Source organism: Heterodontus francisci, chromosome 40, assembly GCF_036365525.1.
Source record: "Heterodontus francisci isolate sHetFra1 chromosome 40, sHetFra1.hap1, whole genome shotgun sequence".
NCBI classification, from domain to species: Eukaryota; Metazoa; Chordata; class Chondrichthyes; order Heterodontiformes; family Heterodontidae; genus Heterodontus; species Heterodontus francisci.
This window is the reverse complement of record NC_090410.1, coordinates 12,736,032-12,751,939: the sequence shown is the minus strand read 5'-3', so window position 1 is coordinate 12,751,939 and position 15,908 is coordinate 12,736,032. Positions and strand designations below refer to the sequence as shown.

Sequence of the window (15,908 nt, the reverse complement as noted above, 5' to 3'; positions counted from 1 at the left end):
TGGGATAGAAAGAAAAAAAAACGGGGTTAGATACAGAGTAAAGATCCCTCTACAAAAAAAAACAGGGGTTAGATACAGAGTAAAGCTCCCTCTACAAAAAAAAGAAAGAAAAAAAAAACAAGTTGGATACAGAGTAAAGTTCCCTCTACCAATGGCAACCTCACTCTTCCTCTGTCTCTTTCTCCCCATCTCTCACTACCTGTGACACCCTTTCTCTGCCTCTCTTTCTCCCGCTCCCCATCCTGAGAGCAAAGGAAGATGGAGCTGGAGAGAGACTTGGAAAGTAACAGAGAGGCAAAAGAAAAAAATAACGGGTTAGATGCCGAATAAAAAAAAAGCAAAAACTGTTAGATACAGAGTAAAGCTACACTGTCTCATCAAACACTCCTAAGGCAGGTACAGATATGGAAATGCTATCCTTTTGGGAGGACAGGTATTCTGTGTTACAATCTGGGGTTATGTTCCTACACAGACTGGGCTCACGTGGAACTTGTCTCCTATTTGCACGATCACTCCTCAAAAATGGAGGGAAGACTAAATGAATGGACCAAGTGTTTGAGAGAAATTATTTGAGTACAGAAAGGCTGAAATGCAAATTTGCCTTCTGCTGTACTGATTACCTCTGTATATTGGGTTTCATAGTAAATCTATAAATTATAGAAAATTAAAAAAAAAACAGGGTTAGATACAGAGTAAAGCTCCCTCTACACTGTCCCCCATCAAACACTCCCAGGACAGGTACAGTACGGGGGTTAGATACAGAGTAAAGCTCCCTCTACACTGTCCCCCATCAAACACTCCCAGGACAGGTACAGTACGGGGGTTAGATACAGAGTAAAGCTCCCTCTACACTGTCCCCCATCAAACACTCCCAGGACAGGTACAGTAAAAAAAAACTGGGTTAGATACAGAGTAAAGCTCCCTCTACACTGTCCCAACAACCATTCCCAGGATAGGTACAGTATGGGGGTTAGGTACAGAGTAAAGCTCCCTCTGCACTGTCCTCATCAAACACTCCCGAGGCAGGTACAGCACTGTGACTACAATTCAAAATGTACTTCATTGGTTGTAAAACGCTTTGAGATGTCCTGAAAGGTACTATCGAAAGGCAAGTCTTTCCTTTTAAGGCTGCTGGATTTTCACTAACTGGCTAATAATGCAACAACAAAATGTGGTAATGGGCAGTCGGTTGAAGTTGCTAAAAAGCGGAGGAAATGCAGTCATCTGTGTAGAGAGACTGCTGGGCTCAGCACTGCCGAGAGCTCTGTGTCGCTTCCTGCCCCTCTTCAAATGCCTCATGCTCAGGGCATTCGCCGGTCTGTTGCCCCACTGCAGATCTCCTGATCACCGAGGAGTTGGTACAGACCTGGACGGGAGAAACATCACTATTACCCAAGAACGGAAAAACACCAAGCAGGTCAGGCAAGCATCCGTGGAGCGAGAGAGAAACAAGATTGACGACCTTCCTTCAGAACCCACACCAGTATAAACCGCCACTCATTCTTCTCGGGCTCCAGAAAATTTGCATTGTTTTTTGTAAAAAGAAAATCAGTTGCCTCTGTGTATTTGAAGGAAATAATTTTCAGACATTCTGAAATAGAGACTTAGTATGTTAACCACAGCTTTTGCACCACACCCATTTCCTGGGAGGAGTCCGGACCTGCAAGCTTTATAAATTCTCAACTTCTCGAATCTGCAGTACTGAAGTCAGTGAAGTTCCCTGGAGTAATTCACTAAATCCATCTGCAACGCCTCGGCAACTTTCAAGGAGGGCAGAAAGTTTGACCAAACGTTTATTTTTTTTCTGCTGTCATTCACAAATGAAAACACACACAAACAAAAGTTGCATTTTCTTATTTTGGGACGAGAGGGCAGCTGATCCAGAAAGGTATCGACTATAATCGTGTTATGAGTTTGAAACCTCTTTCCTCATTTCATTCTCATCTAAAAGTCCTTACTGAAAGATTTGCTGCTTGAGTTTGGACTCATCTTTGCTGGTTGCTCCCTTTTTTTTTCAAACTGCTGATATTAATGTAATCGATCAAATCGGTGAGCAAAGCAACAAGGTTTTTGAAAACACACTAGAATAGGAAGTTGTCCCTGTGTGTCAGTTTCTGCTGGGAAATTGAAGGATGCAGCCCCGCGTTCTCCTTTGTCTGCTCTTGCTCTGGGACTCTCTCCCCGCCACCCTCTCCTTCTCCACTTGTAAGACCATCGATATGGAACAGATCCGGAAAAAGAGGATCGAGGCCATCAGGGGACAGATCCTCAGCAAGCTCAAACTGTCCAGCCCTCCCGAGGCCGAGCAGGTGACAGTCAGCAACGAGGTAATGGTTCTGTATAACAGCACCAAGGAACTGGTGGACGACCTGGTCAGGGAACAACAGGTGTCAACTGGAACCCAAACAGACTATTACGCCAAAGAGGTGCACAGATTTGACACCCTGCAGGAGAACTCAGAAAATAGAGGCCAGGGTAAGTGACTACCCTTTTGACACCTCACTCTTGCTCTCAATGTAACCACCTTGACAATTCACATGATTTAATTCAAACTCGGGGAATGCAGAATAAAACCAGAAAATGCTGTACGTTCTCAGCATCTTGGGAATCGCAGACCTGAAATGTTAACTCTTCTTCCTCCCTTCCACTGATGCTGCTGAATATTTTCAGCGTTTTTGGTTTTTAATTCAGATTTCCAGGCTCCGCAGTATTTTGCTTTTGTGTTGGAGAATGAAAGGTTATGCTCAGGGCTGGAGATACCTTGGAATGATCAAGAGTACACTGTATAAGATCTGAAGGTCAGAACTTGACATGAGGAGTTTTTAAAAAATTCTTTCACGGGATGTGGGCATCGCTGGCTGGACCAGCATTTGTTACCCATCCCTGATTGTCCTTAAGAAGGTGGTGGTGAACTGCCTTGAACCACTGCAGTCCATGTGAGGCAGGTACACCCACAGTGCTGTTAGGAAGGGAGTTCCAGGATTTTGACCCAGCGACAGTGAAAGAACAGCAATATAGTTCCAAGTCAGGATGGTGTGTGGCTTGGAGGGGAACTTGCAGGTGGTGGTGTTCCCATGCATCTGCTGTCTTTGTCCTTCTAGATGGTAGAGGTCACGGGTTTGGAAGGTGCTGTCAAAGGAGCCTTGGTGAGTTGCTGCAGTGCATCTTGTAGATGGTACACACTGCTGCCACTGTGCGTCGGTGGTGGAGGGAGTGAATGTTTGTAGATGGGGTGCCAATCAAGCTGGCTGCTTTGTTCTGGATGATGTCGAGCTCCTTGAGTGTTGTTGGAGCTGCACCCATCCAGGCAAGTGGTGAGTCACACTTCTGACTTAGAGACGTAGAAACATAGAAAATAGTTGTGAGTGATGCTTGTCAAAAGGTACAATTCGTGCATGCATGTCATAGGTTGCTGTGTTGGCCTCACACTTCGAGACAAAGGCCACCTTTCTCTGCCCCAGCCAAGGTGAGGAATGTTAGTCGGCAATTCGACTGCAGGGGGCATCACAATGAAGCCTGATTCTGCTGTCCTCAGCCCAAACTCTACACTTGCAGCAGCGGTCCACAGGTAGTGAAGAGGGGCAGGCAGAGACCCCACTCCCCTAAGTTCAGCTTTTGCAACCACCCCACCCCAGCGGACCCCCACGATCCTACACACCGACTGACACCCCCCACCCACACCTCCTCACCCCATTCCCCTCCCCCCGGCTGAGACCAGCTAACCGCCTTCCCTCCACATGCCCTTATTGGCTTAAACTTCAGAAAAGGAGCAGTTAATCTTTACAACAATCTTGTGCAAAGATGAAAGCTGTATTTGTCTGATGATAAAAGAGTCTCAAGGTTGTCCCTGAGTGACCCAGACTCCATAACTTCACCTGTGCTGCACTGCTGACTGAGGCCACTGGTTTATGGCTTTTGCTGGAGAAACAGAGGGAATGGTGGAATGTTGTCCCAAGAGTAATGTAAATCCCTTTTCCAGTTAAACCAAAACTGAGTGGAATCAGCGGCCCTGCTCGGGATTTGCAGAGACTGGTACCTGTGAGGGATCAGGTTGAGAGTATGCATTCACTGCTTGTAAAGAGGTGGACATAAGTCGAAACATCACAGGCTGGGTTTTTTTGCCGTCGGTGGAGAGCCCTGTCCCCCTAGGGAACTGCCTTATCATCAATTCCTGGGCCATGCACCTGCAGTTTCCTGATGTGAGTGTTTAGCTGCCAACTGCAGTTCCCAACATCATTTCTGGAGCCCCACAGGTGTCCCAAAACAACTTAAGTATTTAGCCAAATGTCAGTATCAAACATTAAGATTCAGCTGTGGCTCAGTTGGTAGCAGTCTTGCTTCTGAGCCAAGAAGGGCATGGGTTCAACTTCCACTCCAGAACAAAAATCAAGGCTGTCTCTCCAGTGCTGCACTATCAAGAGGTGTCACCTTCTGAATGCCTTGCCTGCCCTCTCAGGTAGACGTAAAAGATCCCATGGCACTATTTCGAAGAGTTCTCCCCAGTGTCCCGGCCAATATTTATCCCTGGGTCAACATCACAAAAAACAGATGATCTGGTCATTATCACGTTGCTGTTTGTGGGATCTTGCTGTGTGCAAATTGGCTGCTGCGTTTCCTACATTACAACAGCGACTACACTTCAAAAGTACCTCATTGGCTGTGAAGCACTTGGGGTTGTTCTGTGTTCATTAATGGCACTGTGGAAATGCAAATCCTGTTGGGGGGTAAGTGAACTAGCCTCTCACAACAGCGAGTACAAGGTGCATTTATATAGCACCTTTTAGTATAGTAAAACATCCCTCTCCACTAGATGAATCTCCTTCTTACTGCTCTGGGAGCAGCATGACCCTTCTACGCTAAATTGAGTATTCGAGGTGACTCTTAGACTTTGGGACTGAGGCTTTGCTATATCTCCAGTCACTGGTGAGATAACCTCTTAGAAATGGACACATTACAGCTGAGGCGCCAACCATTCAGCCCAGCTATTCCACACTGGTGTTTATGCTCCAACGGAGCCTCCTCCCACCCCTTTTCATCTCACCTACCAGCATGTTCTATTCCTTTCTCCCTTGTGTGCTTATCTAGCTTCCTCTTAAATGTATCTATGCCATTTGCCTCAACTACGCCATGCAGTAGTGAGGTCCACTGTCTGGGTATTGATAAAACAGACAGAACTTGGACTGTTTAGGCCTTTGCTGTGTTTTATTGATCAGTGGAGAGTGAAACAGGATGTTGAAACAGATTAGGGGGAAGCTTGTTGTTAGGAAACAAAATTGACTTTATCCATTCACATCCATTAAGCACCAATGTTGAGTAATTCTGGCTCCATTTAGCACTCGTGCTCGGTGGGCAGGAAAGGGACTGTATCCTTTCCCCTGTTTTCCCTCCCCCCCCGACCCCGCCACCCTTGGCAGCTCTGGGTTGGGTGGTTTGATGAAGTGCCTTTCAGACCTGCTTCATAACTTGGCAATTCAGGGAGGCTCTTCCTAGTCAGACAACAACAAGAACTTGCATCTATATAGCGCCGTTAACACAGTAACACAAGGCAATTCACAACAGCAACAAAATTTGACACCGAGCCATGTGTTCGGAATGTATAGGGCAGATGTTCAAAAGCTTGAGATAGGTTTTAAGGAGTGTCTTAAAGGAGAAGAAAGAGAGAGAGAGACTGAGCGAGACAGAGAGGTTTAGGGAGGAAATTCCAGAGCTTAGGGTCCAGGCAGCTGATGGGACAGCCCTCAGTAGTAAGGCGATGAAAATTGTGGATGAGCACAAGCCCAGCATTGGAGGAGTGCAGAGAGCTGGGAGTGTCTTGGGGCTGGAAGTGGATACAGAGATGGGCAGGGGTAAGGCCATGGAAGGATTTGAGCAAGGGTGTGAGAATTTAAAAATGGAACCTGCCAATCAGCTGCTTTTCCATGAAAAATGGAGTGACAGTTGCCTTCAGTCAGGATGCTGCGTTGTGTAATAACATGCATTACATCACCCACCCCGGGACAATCAAGGATGATCTTTTGAAAGATATTCATACACTCAGGGTATGACATTCCAAACATTCAGTAACTGCTCTGCGATAGCTGTAGCTGACTACTGCAGCTTCTGTGGGTGTATATGCATGACTGGCATTTGTAGATCTATGTTTACATGTGTGCACGTTAGTGTTTATATACGCTTGCCTGCGTTTTCTGCGATTTGTGTGTTTGCATGCACGTGCAATATCCTTTCTATATCTTTGCATGACCAGTGTTTATATATGTTTGTGCGTATGTGTGTGCTATAGTATTTGCATGTATATGTGCTAGTGTTCATATGTTTGTGCGTCTAGGTGCAGAAACATTAGTTTGGGATTGAAGCAGGGCTATGGGGAGAGAGTGGGCCAGTGGGATGTCTAACCTGTTTTTTTTTTGATGGGGGACAGTGTAGAGGGAGCTTTACTCTGTATATAACCCCGTACTGTACCTGTCCTGGGAGTGTTTGATGGGGACAGTATAGAGGGAGCTTTACTCTGTATCTAACCCTGTTTTTTTTTAATAAGGTGGCCTTTATACCCCAGGCCCCTTTTATATATTTTATGTCGAGGGGGCCTTTATTCCTCAGACCCCCTTTATATACATATTTTTAAAAAATAACTTTATTAAAATCAAATAAATAAACAAATAACTCAAATTAAAATGCCATTCTTGGCATCGACAATGCACTCCAGTCCCTGCGGTAGCCACCGGTTGCGGAAGGCTTGTATCTAACCCCGTTTTTTTGGGGGGGGACAGTGTAGAGGGAGCTTTACTCTGTATCTAACCCCTTTTATATGGGGACACTGTAGAGGGAGCTTTACTGTATCTAACCCCGTGCTGTACCTGCCCTGGGAGTGTTTGATGGGGGCAGTGCAGAGGGAGATTTACTCTGTATCTAACCCACCGTGTTGTACCTGCCCTGGGAGTGTTTGATGGGGGCAGTGTAGGCTGAAATCCTGGGGTGAGGTTTTCCCACCACAGTACCCCAAGTATTGGTTCCCCTTGGAAACACGAAGACGGTTAAACACGGTAAGTTGTACCCAACACACATTCAACTGTAACTTGCATTTATATAGTGCCTGTAATGTAGTAAAATATTCCCAAGGCACTTCAGCAGAGTGTCATCGGACAGAATTTGAGACTGATTCTTATAAGGAGATATTGGGGTGGGTGACCAAAAGCTTGAAAGCAAGACTTGCATTTATGTAGCTCCTTTCACAATCTCAGGACATTCCAAAAGTGCTTTACATCCAGTGCAACACTTTTTGAAGTGTAGTTAGTTTTATAATTTAGGAAATAGGTATTAAGCAATGTCTTAAAGGAGAATAGAGAGCTCGAGAGCTGAAGATGTTTAGGGAGGGAATCCCAGGGCTTAGGCCTTGGCAGTTGAAGGCACGGCCGCCAATGGATTGGTGAAGGAAATCGAGGATGCGCAAGAGGCGAGAATTGGAGGAAGGCAGAGATCTCGGAGAGTTGTAGAGATGGAGGAGGTTATGGAGGTAGGGAGGGACAAGGCCATGGAGGAGCTGAACGCAAACTTGAGAATTTTAAGTGACTATTCCCACTATAGTACTGACCATCCAACCTGACCCCCATGCTAACTGATATTGCTAACAGTTCCCTCCCTTCTGAAATTGAGATCAGTAGTACGCTGGCAACAACACGACTCTGTGTCAGTCGGACCTCCCTGTCCAGTGACCCCTGATTTGGCTGGTACGATTGGACTGATTTTGTCAAATTATGAGACTGAGTTGTGCGTCATGGTCAGCACAGGACAGTCACTGAGAGCAGAAGCCCCAGGACTCAGCCCATTCCAGCAACTGAGCCGCACAGACCTGTGATGTCCCTTGGTGAGTACGCCATACAGAGTTAACATGACGAGAAAGAGAGAATTTATATAGCGCCTTTCACGACCTCAGGATGTCCCAAACCGCTTTACATCTAATGAAGTACTATTTGAAGAGTGGTCTCTGTTGTAATGTAGGAACCACTGCAGCCAAATTGAGCACAGCAGGATACCACCAACAGCAATGTGGTAATGGCCACATTACCTGCTTTTAGTGATGTTGATTGAGAGATAAATATCGGCCAGGACACCAGGGGAATCTCCCCTGCTGATCCATTGGATCTTTTATTTCCATCTGAAAGGGCAAACAGGATCCTGGTTTAATATCTCATCGCAGCTGAAGTAATTTGGGACTCGGTATATGAGAAATTTGAGACATGACACATGGTGAGTGTAATGCATTTGGAAGGAACAGGTGACTTTGGATCAATAGTTCCCAAAACTCTGCTCCACTGGGGGTTTTCCTCACCTCATGTTTGGGTCTTTTGTAGATTATATGATGGGGGTTGATCGGCATGTTTACTCAACAATTCCATTTTTGGTTTATCACATGACTACCAGCTTGGACTTTGTACTGCAATTTCTATGTTTCTATTTGAATAAACTGGGAAATGTTTGTAGATGCATTTCCCAAAATCAAGACCATGAGAGGAGCCATTTACTGATTTTTAATTGTACCCACGACAACTGGGAGTTCCTCTAGCATTCCCACTATCAGTGCTGGGTCTTCAAAGAACAAAGAACAGGACAGCACAGGAACAGGCCATTCGGCCCTCCAAGCCTGCGCCGATCTTGATGCCTGCCTAAACTAACACCTTCTGCACTTCCGGGGCCCATATCCCTCTATTCCCTTCCTATTCATATATTTGTCAAGATGTCTCTTAAACGTCGCTTTCGTATCTGCTTCCACCACCTCCCCTGGCAGCATGTTCCAGGCACTCACCACCCTCTGTGTAAAAAACTTGCCTCGCACATCCCCTCTAAACTTTGCCCCTCGCACCTTAAACCTATGTCCCCTAGTAACTGACTCTTCCACCCTGGGGAAAAGCTTCTGACTATCCACTCTGTCCATGGCGCTCATAACTTTGTAAACCTCTATCATGTCGCCCCTCCACCTCCGTCGTTCCAGTGAAAACAATCCGAGTTTTTCCAACCTCTCCTCATAGCTAATGCCCTCCAGACCAAATCCCACGCCAGAGGCAAAATCCAGTCTGGTACTGCAGTGCTGCACAGTCGGACGTGCCGTCTTTCAGATGAGACATTAAACTGAGGCCCCAAGTGCCCTCTCAGGTGAATGTAAAAGATCCCATGGCACTATTTTGAAGAAGAGCAGGGCAGTTTTACCTGACCAATATTTAACCCTCAACCAACATCACTAGAACTGATGATTACGCCATTTATTGCGGTTGTCGTTTGTGGGAGCTTGCTGTGCGCAAATTGGCTGCTGCGCGTCCTACATAACAACAGTGATTACTACAAAATAATTTCATTGGTTGTAAAACCTTTTTGAGACATATAGAAGGCAAGTCTTTTTTGTCGCAAATTCTGCTACCCTTGATGAGATCTGATATCTCAGAACAGACTCGGGATTGGGGGGGAGTTTCATAATATTGAGCCCATGGGTATGTGTTATCTCTCAAACTTTGGAGAATGGTGATTGTACAAGAGAAGGCCCCAGTTAATTAATTGTAAAACTGTCTGGGGACATCAGCTGGAGTGGAATATATAAAAAGTGCCTGTAATAAACAGGCGCAAATTTTAAACTTTGGGGACTGATTCCTGATCAGTGCATTTTCTGGGAATTTTCTGCTTATGCTCTGTGGTCAGTCAAAAATGGCAGGGCAATGAATCAGCTGGTAACTGAGTGACAAGTTCTGGGGACGTTCTGTTATTTTTTCCCAAATACTACTTCCTGTCCCTTGCTACAGGGGAGGTAGATTGATTTTGTGGAAACTGCACAGTAATTCTGCACAGCAGCAACAACAAAAGCTTTCATTTATATAGCAGCTTTAATGTAGTAAAATATCCCAAGGCGCTTCACAGGAGCGCTAACGGAACAAAGTTTGACGCAATGTCAACTTCCACTTGTACGCTGAGGACACATAGCTCCACCTTGCCACCTCTCTCAGCCCCTCCACTGCTGCTGATTTGTCACGCTGTTTGCCTGACGTCCAATATTGGACAAGCAGGGATTTCTTCCAATGGAATACTGGGAAGACTAAAACCATTGTCTTTGTGTTCCCACCACAAATTTAGCCCTGTTACCTGTCACCGTTGTGCTCACTGACCTTGACATTGGCTTCCAGTCTGGCGAAGCTCATTTTTAAAAATTCTCATCCTTGTCTTCAAATTCCTCCTTTGCCTCACCCCCCTCCCTAACCCGTAACATCCTCCAGCCCTACAACCCTCCGAGATCGCTTGTGTTCCTCCAATTTTGGCCTCTTGCCTATCCCCACTTTCCATCGCTCATCATTGGCGGCCGTGCCTTCAGCTGCCTTGGCCCTAAGCTCTGGAATTCCCTCCCTAAACCCGTCAACCTCTCGACGTCTCCTCCTATAAGATGCTCCATAAAAACCCACTGTCACTTGTCCTGCTATTGCCTTAGGCAGCTTGGTCTCGAAATTCTATTTGATAGTGCTCCTGTGAAGTGCCTTGGGACATCTTACTACATTGTAGGCACTATACGAATGCAAGTTAGCATCACCAAAGAGCTAGGTAATATCGTCCGACAGTCAAGGCAACACCTTTCAGCAGTGATCATGGGCTGGAACCCTGGCTGGCTTCATTTCTCTTCCTAGCTCAAGTCCACTCCAATATCTTGCCAAGCTGAGATCATTTAAGGGGGAAGCAACGTAAGTACATGAGGGCGAAAGGAATAGAAGATTATGCTGATCGGGCGAGGTGAAGTACACAAGAACATAAGAAATAGGAGCAGGAGTAGATCATACAACCCCTCGTGCTTGCTCCACCATTGGCTGATCTTCTGCCTCAGCTGATTGAGAGACCAAAAATCTATCTATCTCCGCCTTCCATATATTCAGTGATGGAGCATCCATAACTCTCTGGGGTTGAGAATTCCAAAGATTCAGAACCCTCTGAATGAAGTAATTTCTCCTCATCGCAGTCCTAAATGATCGATCCCTTTCCTGAGGCTGTGCCCCCATGTTCTAGATTCACTAGCCAGGGCAAGCAACCTCTCAGCGTCTACCCTGTCAAGCCCCTTCGGAATCTACAGAAGTAGGGGAGGATAAACACCTGTATGGACACAATGGCCTGTTCTTGTGCTGTAAATTTGATTGTAAATCTCTGTAATCAGAAACTCAACGCAGGCTGGGGATTGAGACACTTGGGTTTTTTTTATTGGGCTGCTATAAACAGACTGGAGCATTTAACCATTGGGTATCTCCATTCCTGAGCCCCAGTTCAATTCATTGTTCCCTGCTTTTATTCCTTGGCAGCAGACGTGTGAGAGAAATGACTGCGAGCGTTCAGGCTGGGGACTATTTCGGCCTCCGGAGAGCTGCACTCAGTTGGGCCTTTCAATGTTATCACAGATCACATTACTTCCCCTTTCAGTGAGGGGAAGATAAAATCCACCTTGTTTTTCAGCCACAGCCAGTCCCCTTTCACACGCCAGCCGTGACCACGAGGAACAAAGCTTTCACGTAGAATCATACAGCACAGAAGGAGGCCATTCGGCCCATAGAGCTCATGTCGGCTTCTTTGCAAGATCCAATTAGTCCCACCCCGCCTCCCCCCACCCCCCCCCCCCCCAGCCCTTTCTCCCATAAACCTGCAAATGTTATGATATTTACATTATGACATAATTAGAAGAGAACGTCAGAAGGTTTTAATGAATGAACCAACAGTTTATGGAAGGGGCGGAGAAAGAAAATGGAAGTGCCTTTTTGTTGTCTTTTTTTGTTCTTCGCACTCCGTGTTAGCTAACGCAGCTTTCACTTCTCAATCTGGTTGCTTTTCCTGTAAATGACAGCAGGAGTTCAGAGGGCAGTGTTCAACAAGGCTTTTTCACCACAAAGGTTCATTTGTAAGAGGCGGGCCAGCTGGTGGGGTCACCTCTAGGACAGGGCTTCAGACCTAGCACAGGGCGGTATGGGGACAGTCACCCCCTGCCCACTGGCTGCGAGGGTTCTGTCACATAGTCACGTATAGCACAGAAGGAGGCCATTCGGTCCATCGAGTGCATGCCAGCTCTCCACGGAGCTATGCAATCAGTCCCATTTCCCCTCCTCGATCCTCGTAGCCCTGCAAGTTTATTTCCTCTAAGTGGCCATCCAACTTCCTCTTGAAGTCATTGATTGTCTCCGCTTCCACCATCCCTGTGGGCAGCGAGTTCCAGGTCATTACCACCCACTGTGTAAAAAAAGTGCTTCCTCACATTCGCCCTGCATCTCTTGCCCAAAACTTTCAATCTGTGTCCCCGAGCCCTTGTACCATTAGTTAATGGGTACAGTTTTCTTTGTCTAACTTATCTGAGCCTGTCATAACCTTATACACTTCAGTGCCTCTATTTATGAAGCTTGAGATCCCATATGCTTTACTAACCTCTCTCTCAATATGTTCCATATCATTCACCCTCTTTTTTTTTTCCCCGTCGTAATCTCTAACTCCCTCGCCATCCAAGGAACTCTGTTTCTGGTTCCCCTACCTGTCGCCCTTGTTGGAATGTTCCTAGCCAGAACCTGAAGCATCTCTTCCTTAAAGATAACCCGTTGTTCCGATACAGCTCTTCCTGTCAGTCTTTGGTTCCATTCTACCCTGCCTAGATCCCTTCTCATCGCGTTGAAATTATCCCTCTTCCAATCTGGACATTCTACCTTATTTTGTTCCTTGTTTTTCTGCAATACTAGTCTAAATTGCATGATACGATGATCAGTCTTACCCAAGTGCTCCCCGACGAACACTTGGCCCACATCATTTCCCCAGCACCAGATCCAGCAATGCCTCCTGTCTAGTTGGGCTGAGAACATACTGATCAAGGAAGTTCTCCTGAACACATGTCAGGAATTCCTCCCTTATCCTTTACTCTAAAATTATCCCAATCGATATTTGGGTAATTAAAGTCCCCCTCCCCCACCTCCCCCAATATCACCACTCTATAGTTCTTGCACATCTTTCCCTGCAGATTTGCTCCTCTATCTCTCTCTCACTATTTGGAGGTCTTTGGATACTCCCACATACCCTTTTTGCTCCTTAACTCTAACCAAGTGGATTCTGTTCTTGCCCCCTCAAGGACACGCTCCCTTTCCAACATTACAGTGCCTTCCTTAATCAGTACTGCCACCCCACCTCCCTTTTTCCTTCTCTATCCTTTCTGAACACTTTGTATCCTTGAATATTAAGCATTTTTAAGTCACATTTCCTTTATTGCCACAACATCATATTCCCATACTGCTATTTGTGTTTGTAGCTCACCAACCTTATTCACCGCACTTTGTGCATTTACACACATGCATTGTAATCCTGTCTTTGTATTCCTCATAGTCCTTCTCAGTCTGCTCCCATCTAATACAGAACGACTCCCTTCTCTAATACTATCTAACACTCACTCTGACCCCACCTGCTACTTTACTATTTTCTGCTCTAGTGCTATCTGTCTCTGCCAATTCTCCGTGCACCTTGGATTCCTCTCTTTTATGATCTCCTGGTTCCCACACCCCTGCCAAGTTAGTTTAAACCCTCCCCAATAGCACTCGCAAATCACCCGCAAGGAAATTAGGGATTGTCCCAACCCAGTCCCTACTGGGTCCGACACAAAGCAAAATTATTCATCACCAATTGGCAGAGCCTTGCTGCCAAGAGAAAACAAGGCTTATCATCAAAGGAAGTGCCGTGACAGTAGAGGGACCTGTTATAACTTTGAGATTGAAAGGTATCATTAGTGAAATTTACTCTGTATCTAACTCCGTGCTGTATCTGTCCTGGGAGTGTTTGATGGGACAGTTTAGAGGGAGCTTTACTCTGTATCTAACCCCTGGAGATTTTGCCCTGGAGATTTAGCAGCTTTTAATTTCCCTCAGGAAGGCACAACAGGAATATCTTACAGGGGAATGCCAAGTCACTGTACCTGCCCTGGGAGTGTTTGATGGGACAGTGTAGAGGGAGCTTTACTCTGTATCTAACCCCGTGCTGTACCTGTCCTGGGAGCGTTTGATGGGACAGTGTAGAGGGAGCTTTACTCTGTATCTAACCCCGTGCTGTACCTGCCCTGGGAGTGTTTGATGGGGACAGTGTAGAGGGAGCTTTACTCTGTATCTAACCCCATACTCCACATCTGGAGTACTGTGTACAGTATTGGTCTCCTCAGAGCTTTGTTGAAAGACGAACATATCCTCGCTGAAACTAAAAAGGTAATGAAAGTAATTACTTCACAAAGCAAACCGCCAGCATAATATAAAAAAACTGTTAGAAATGCTAACAAAGGTCACAATGACTTTGAAACTGCTGCAAATAGCAGAGTAAAATTCACATATCTGCTAAACTGCTTTAAATTGAAAGTGCAGAGGAAAATCAGACCATGCATTGTCTAAATGTTCAAATACCAGAGAGAATGACAGGATAAATGGCTGGTCTTGCTACAACAGAACAAGGGTTTGTCAATCATTAAGTGGCATAGTGTTACCAGCCAATACTTATCCCTCAACCAACATCATAATAAGAGATTGTCTAGTCATTATCACATTGCTGCTTGTGGGGGCTTGCTGTGCACAAATTGGCTTCCACGTCTCCTACAGTACAGCAGTGACTACACTTCAAAAAGCATTTCATTGGCTGTCCAGGGAGTGTTTGATGGGACAGTGTCGAGGGAGCTTTACTCTGTATCTAACCCCATGCTGTACCTGTGTTTTGTGTTTGCACTGATTATTTGACGCTACCAGCCGTTGCAATGAATGGGACAACATAAAAAGCAAAGCTCCATTTCTTCCAGCGGCAATGTTATTATTTGGTGGTGCTGCTAGGATCCTGACCTGACCTTCTGCTTTCATGTAGATGGTGACCAGTTCTACAAAACCTACCGGTTCAACATTTCATTGAATGACACCAGTGAATCCTCCCTGCACCGGGCTGAGTTCCGACTCTATCGATTGGCCAGAAATGCTGCGGTTGTCGAGGAGCAGCGTGTGGAACTCTATGAGGTAATTCAGAGTGATGCTTGCACACAGATTGTAGCCTCCTTGTAAAGTCTATGGTCTATATTTCTTGTGTCCTAAGTATGAAAAGATACTGCAGGCTCCTGACCACAATAGAGGCAGTGAATACTGGAGTGAATCAGTCCCTGTTGCCTTCTGTGTACTGTACAAGTACAGGAGCTGACCCTGAAACAAGCAGTATCAGATGGGAGTGCTTCGGTCCCTATTACTCAAATATGTGTTGTACGTGTAAAAGTGCTGGGTGAGACACATGTGAGAGTGAAGTTTTCACTGCCCCGGGTACTGTTGCTCAGAATATCATGAAGGTTCCAAAGGAGAATTAAAATGAGTCACAGATTGTCTGCCTTGTTTACGTTCTTGGTGATGTAAGCCTGGCCCCCCCCTCCCTCTGCTCTCTGTATTGATGGCGATGAATGGCATTCCTGATGGACAGGTTCAATCCTGACTGCAGCCTGGCACACAAACGACCTCCTGTCTGCAGTGGGTGCTCTTGCGGGAGTAGGCATAAATGGGTCACTTTCTGGTTGGCAAGATGTAACGAGTGGCGTGCCACAGGGATCTGTGCTGGGGCCTCAACTTTTTTACAATTTATATAAATGACTTCGACGAAGAGACTGAATGGAGTACAAAGTGGGAAAATGTGAAATTGTCCATTTTGGCAGGAAGAATAAAAAAGAAGCAAATTAACTATACGGTGAGAGATTGCAGAACTCTGAGATGCAGAGGGATGTGGGTGTCCTAGTGCATGAATCATAAAGGTTAGTATGCAAGTACAACAAGTAATTAGGAAAGCTAATAGAATGTTATCGTTTATTGCGAGGGGAATTGAATACAAAAGTAGGGAGGTTATGCTTCAGTTATACAGGGCATTGGTGAGAC

At 45.8% G+C, this 15,908-nt stretch overlaps 1 protein-coding gene across 2 annotated transcripts in view; it reads left to right on the top strand.

The window, feature by feature from the left end:
• Positions 1–1,225: 1,225 nt before the first annotated feature.
• LOC137353091 (transforming growth factor beta-3 proprotein-like) overlaps positions 1,226–15,908 on the top strand; it is a 36,015-nt gene continuing 21,332 nt past the window's right edge. The window contains exons 1-2 of one of the 2 annotated variants that reach the window (XM_068019073.1): positions 1,226–2,475; positions 14,869–15,014. In XM_068019073.1, the coding sequence (XP_067875174.1) occupies positions 2,133–2,475; positions 14,869–15,014 (489 nt within the window). In that variant the 5' untranslated portion in view covers positions 1,226–2,132. The remainder of the gene's footprint in view (positions 2,476–14,868; positions 15,015–15,908) is intronic. The other variant, XM_068019072.1, reaches the window with a different exon arrangement.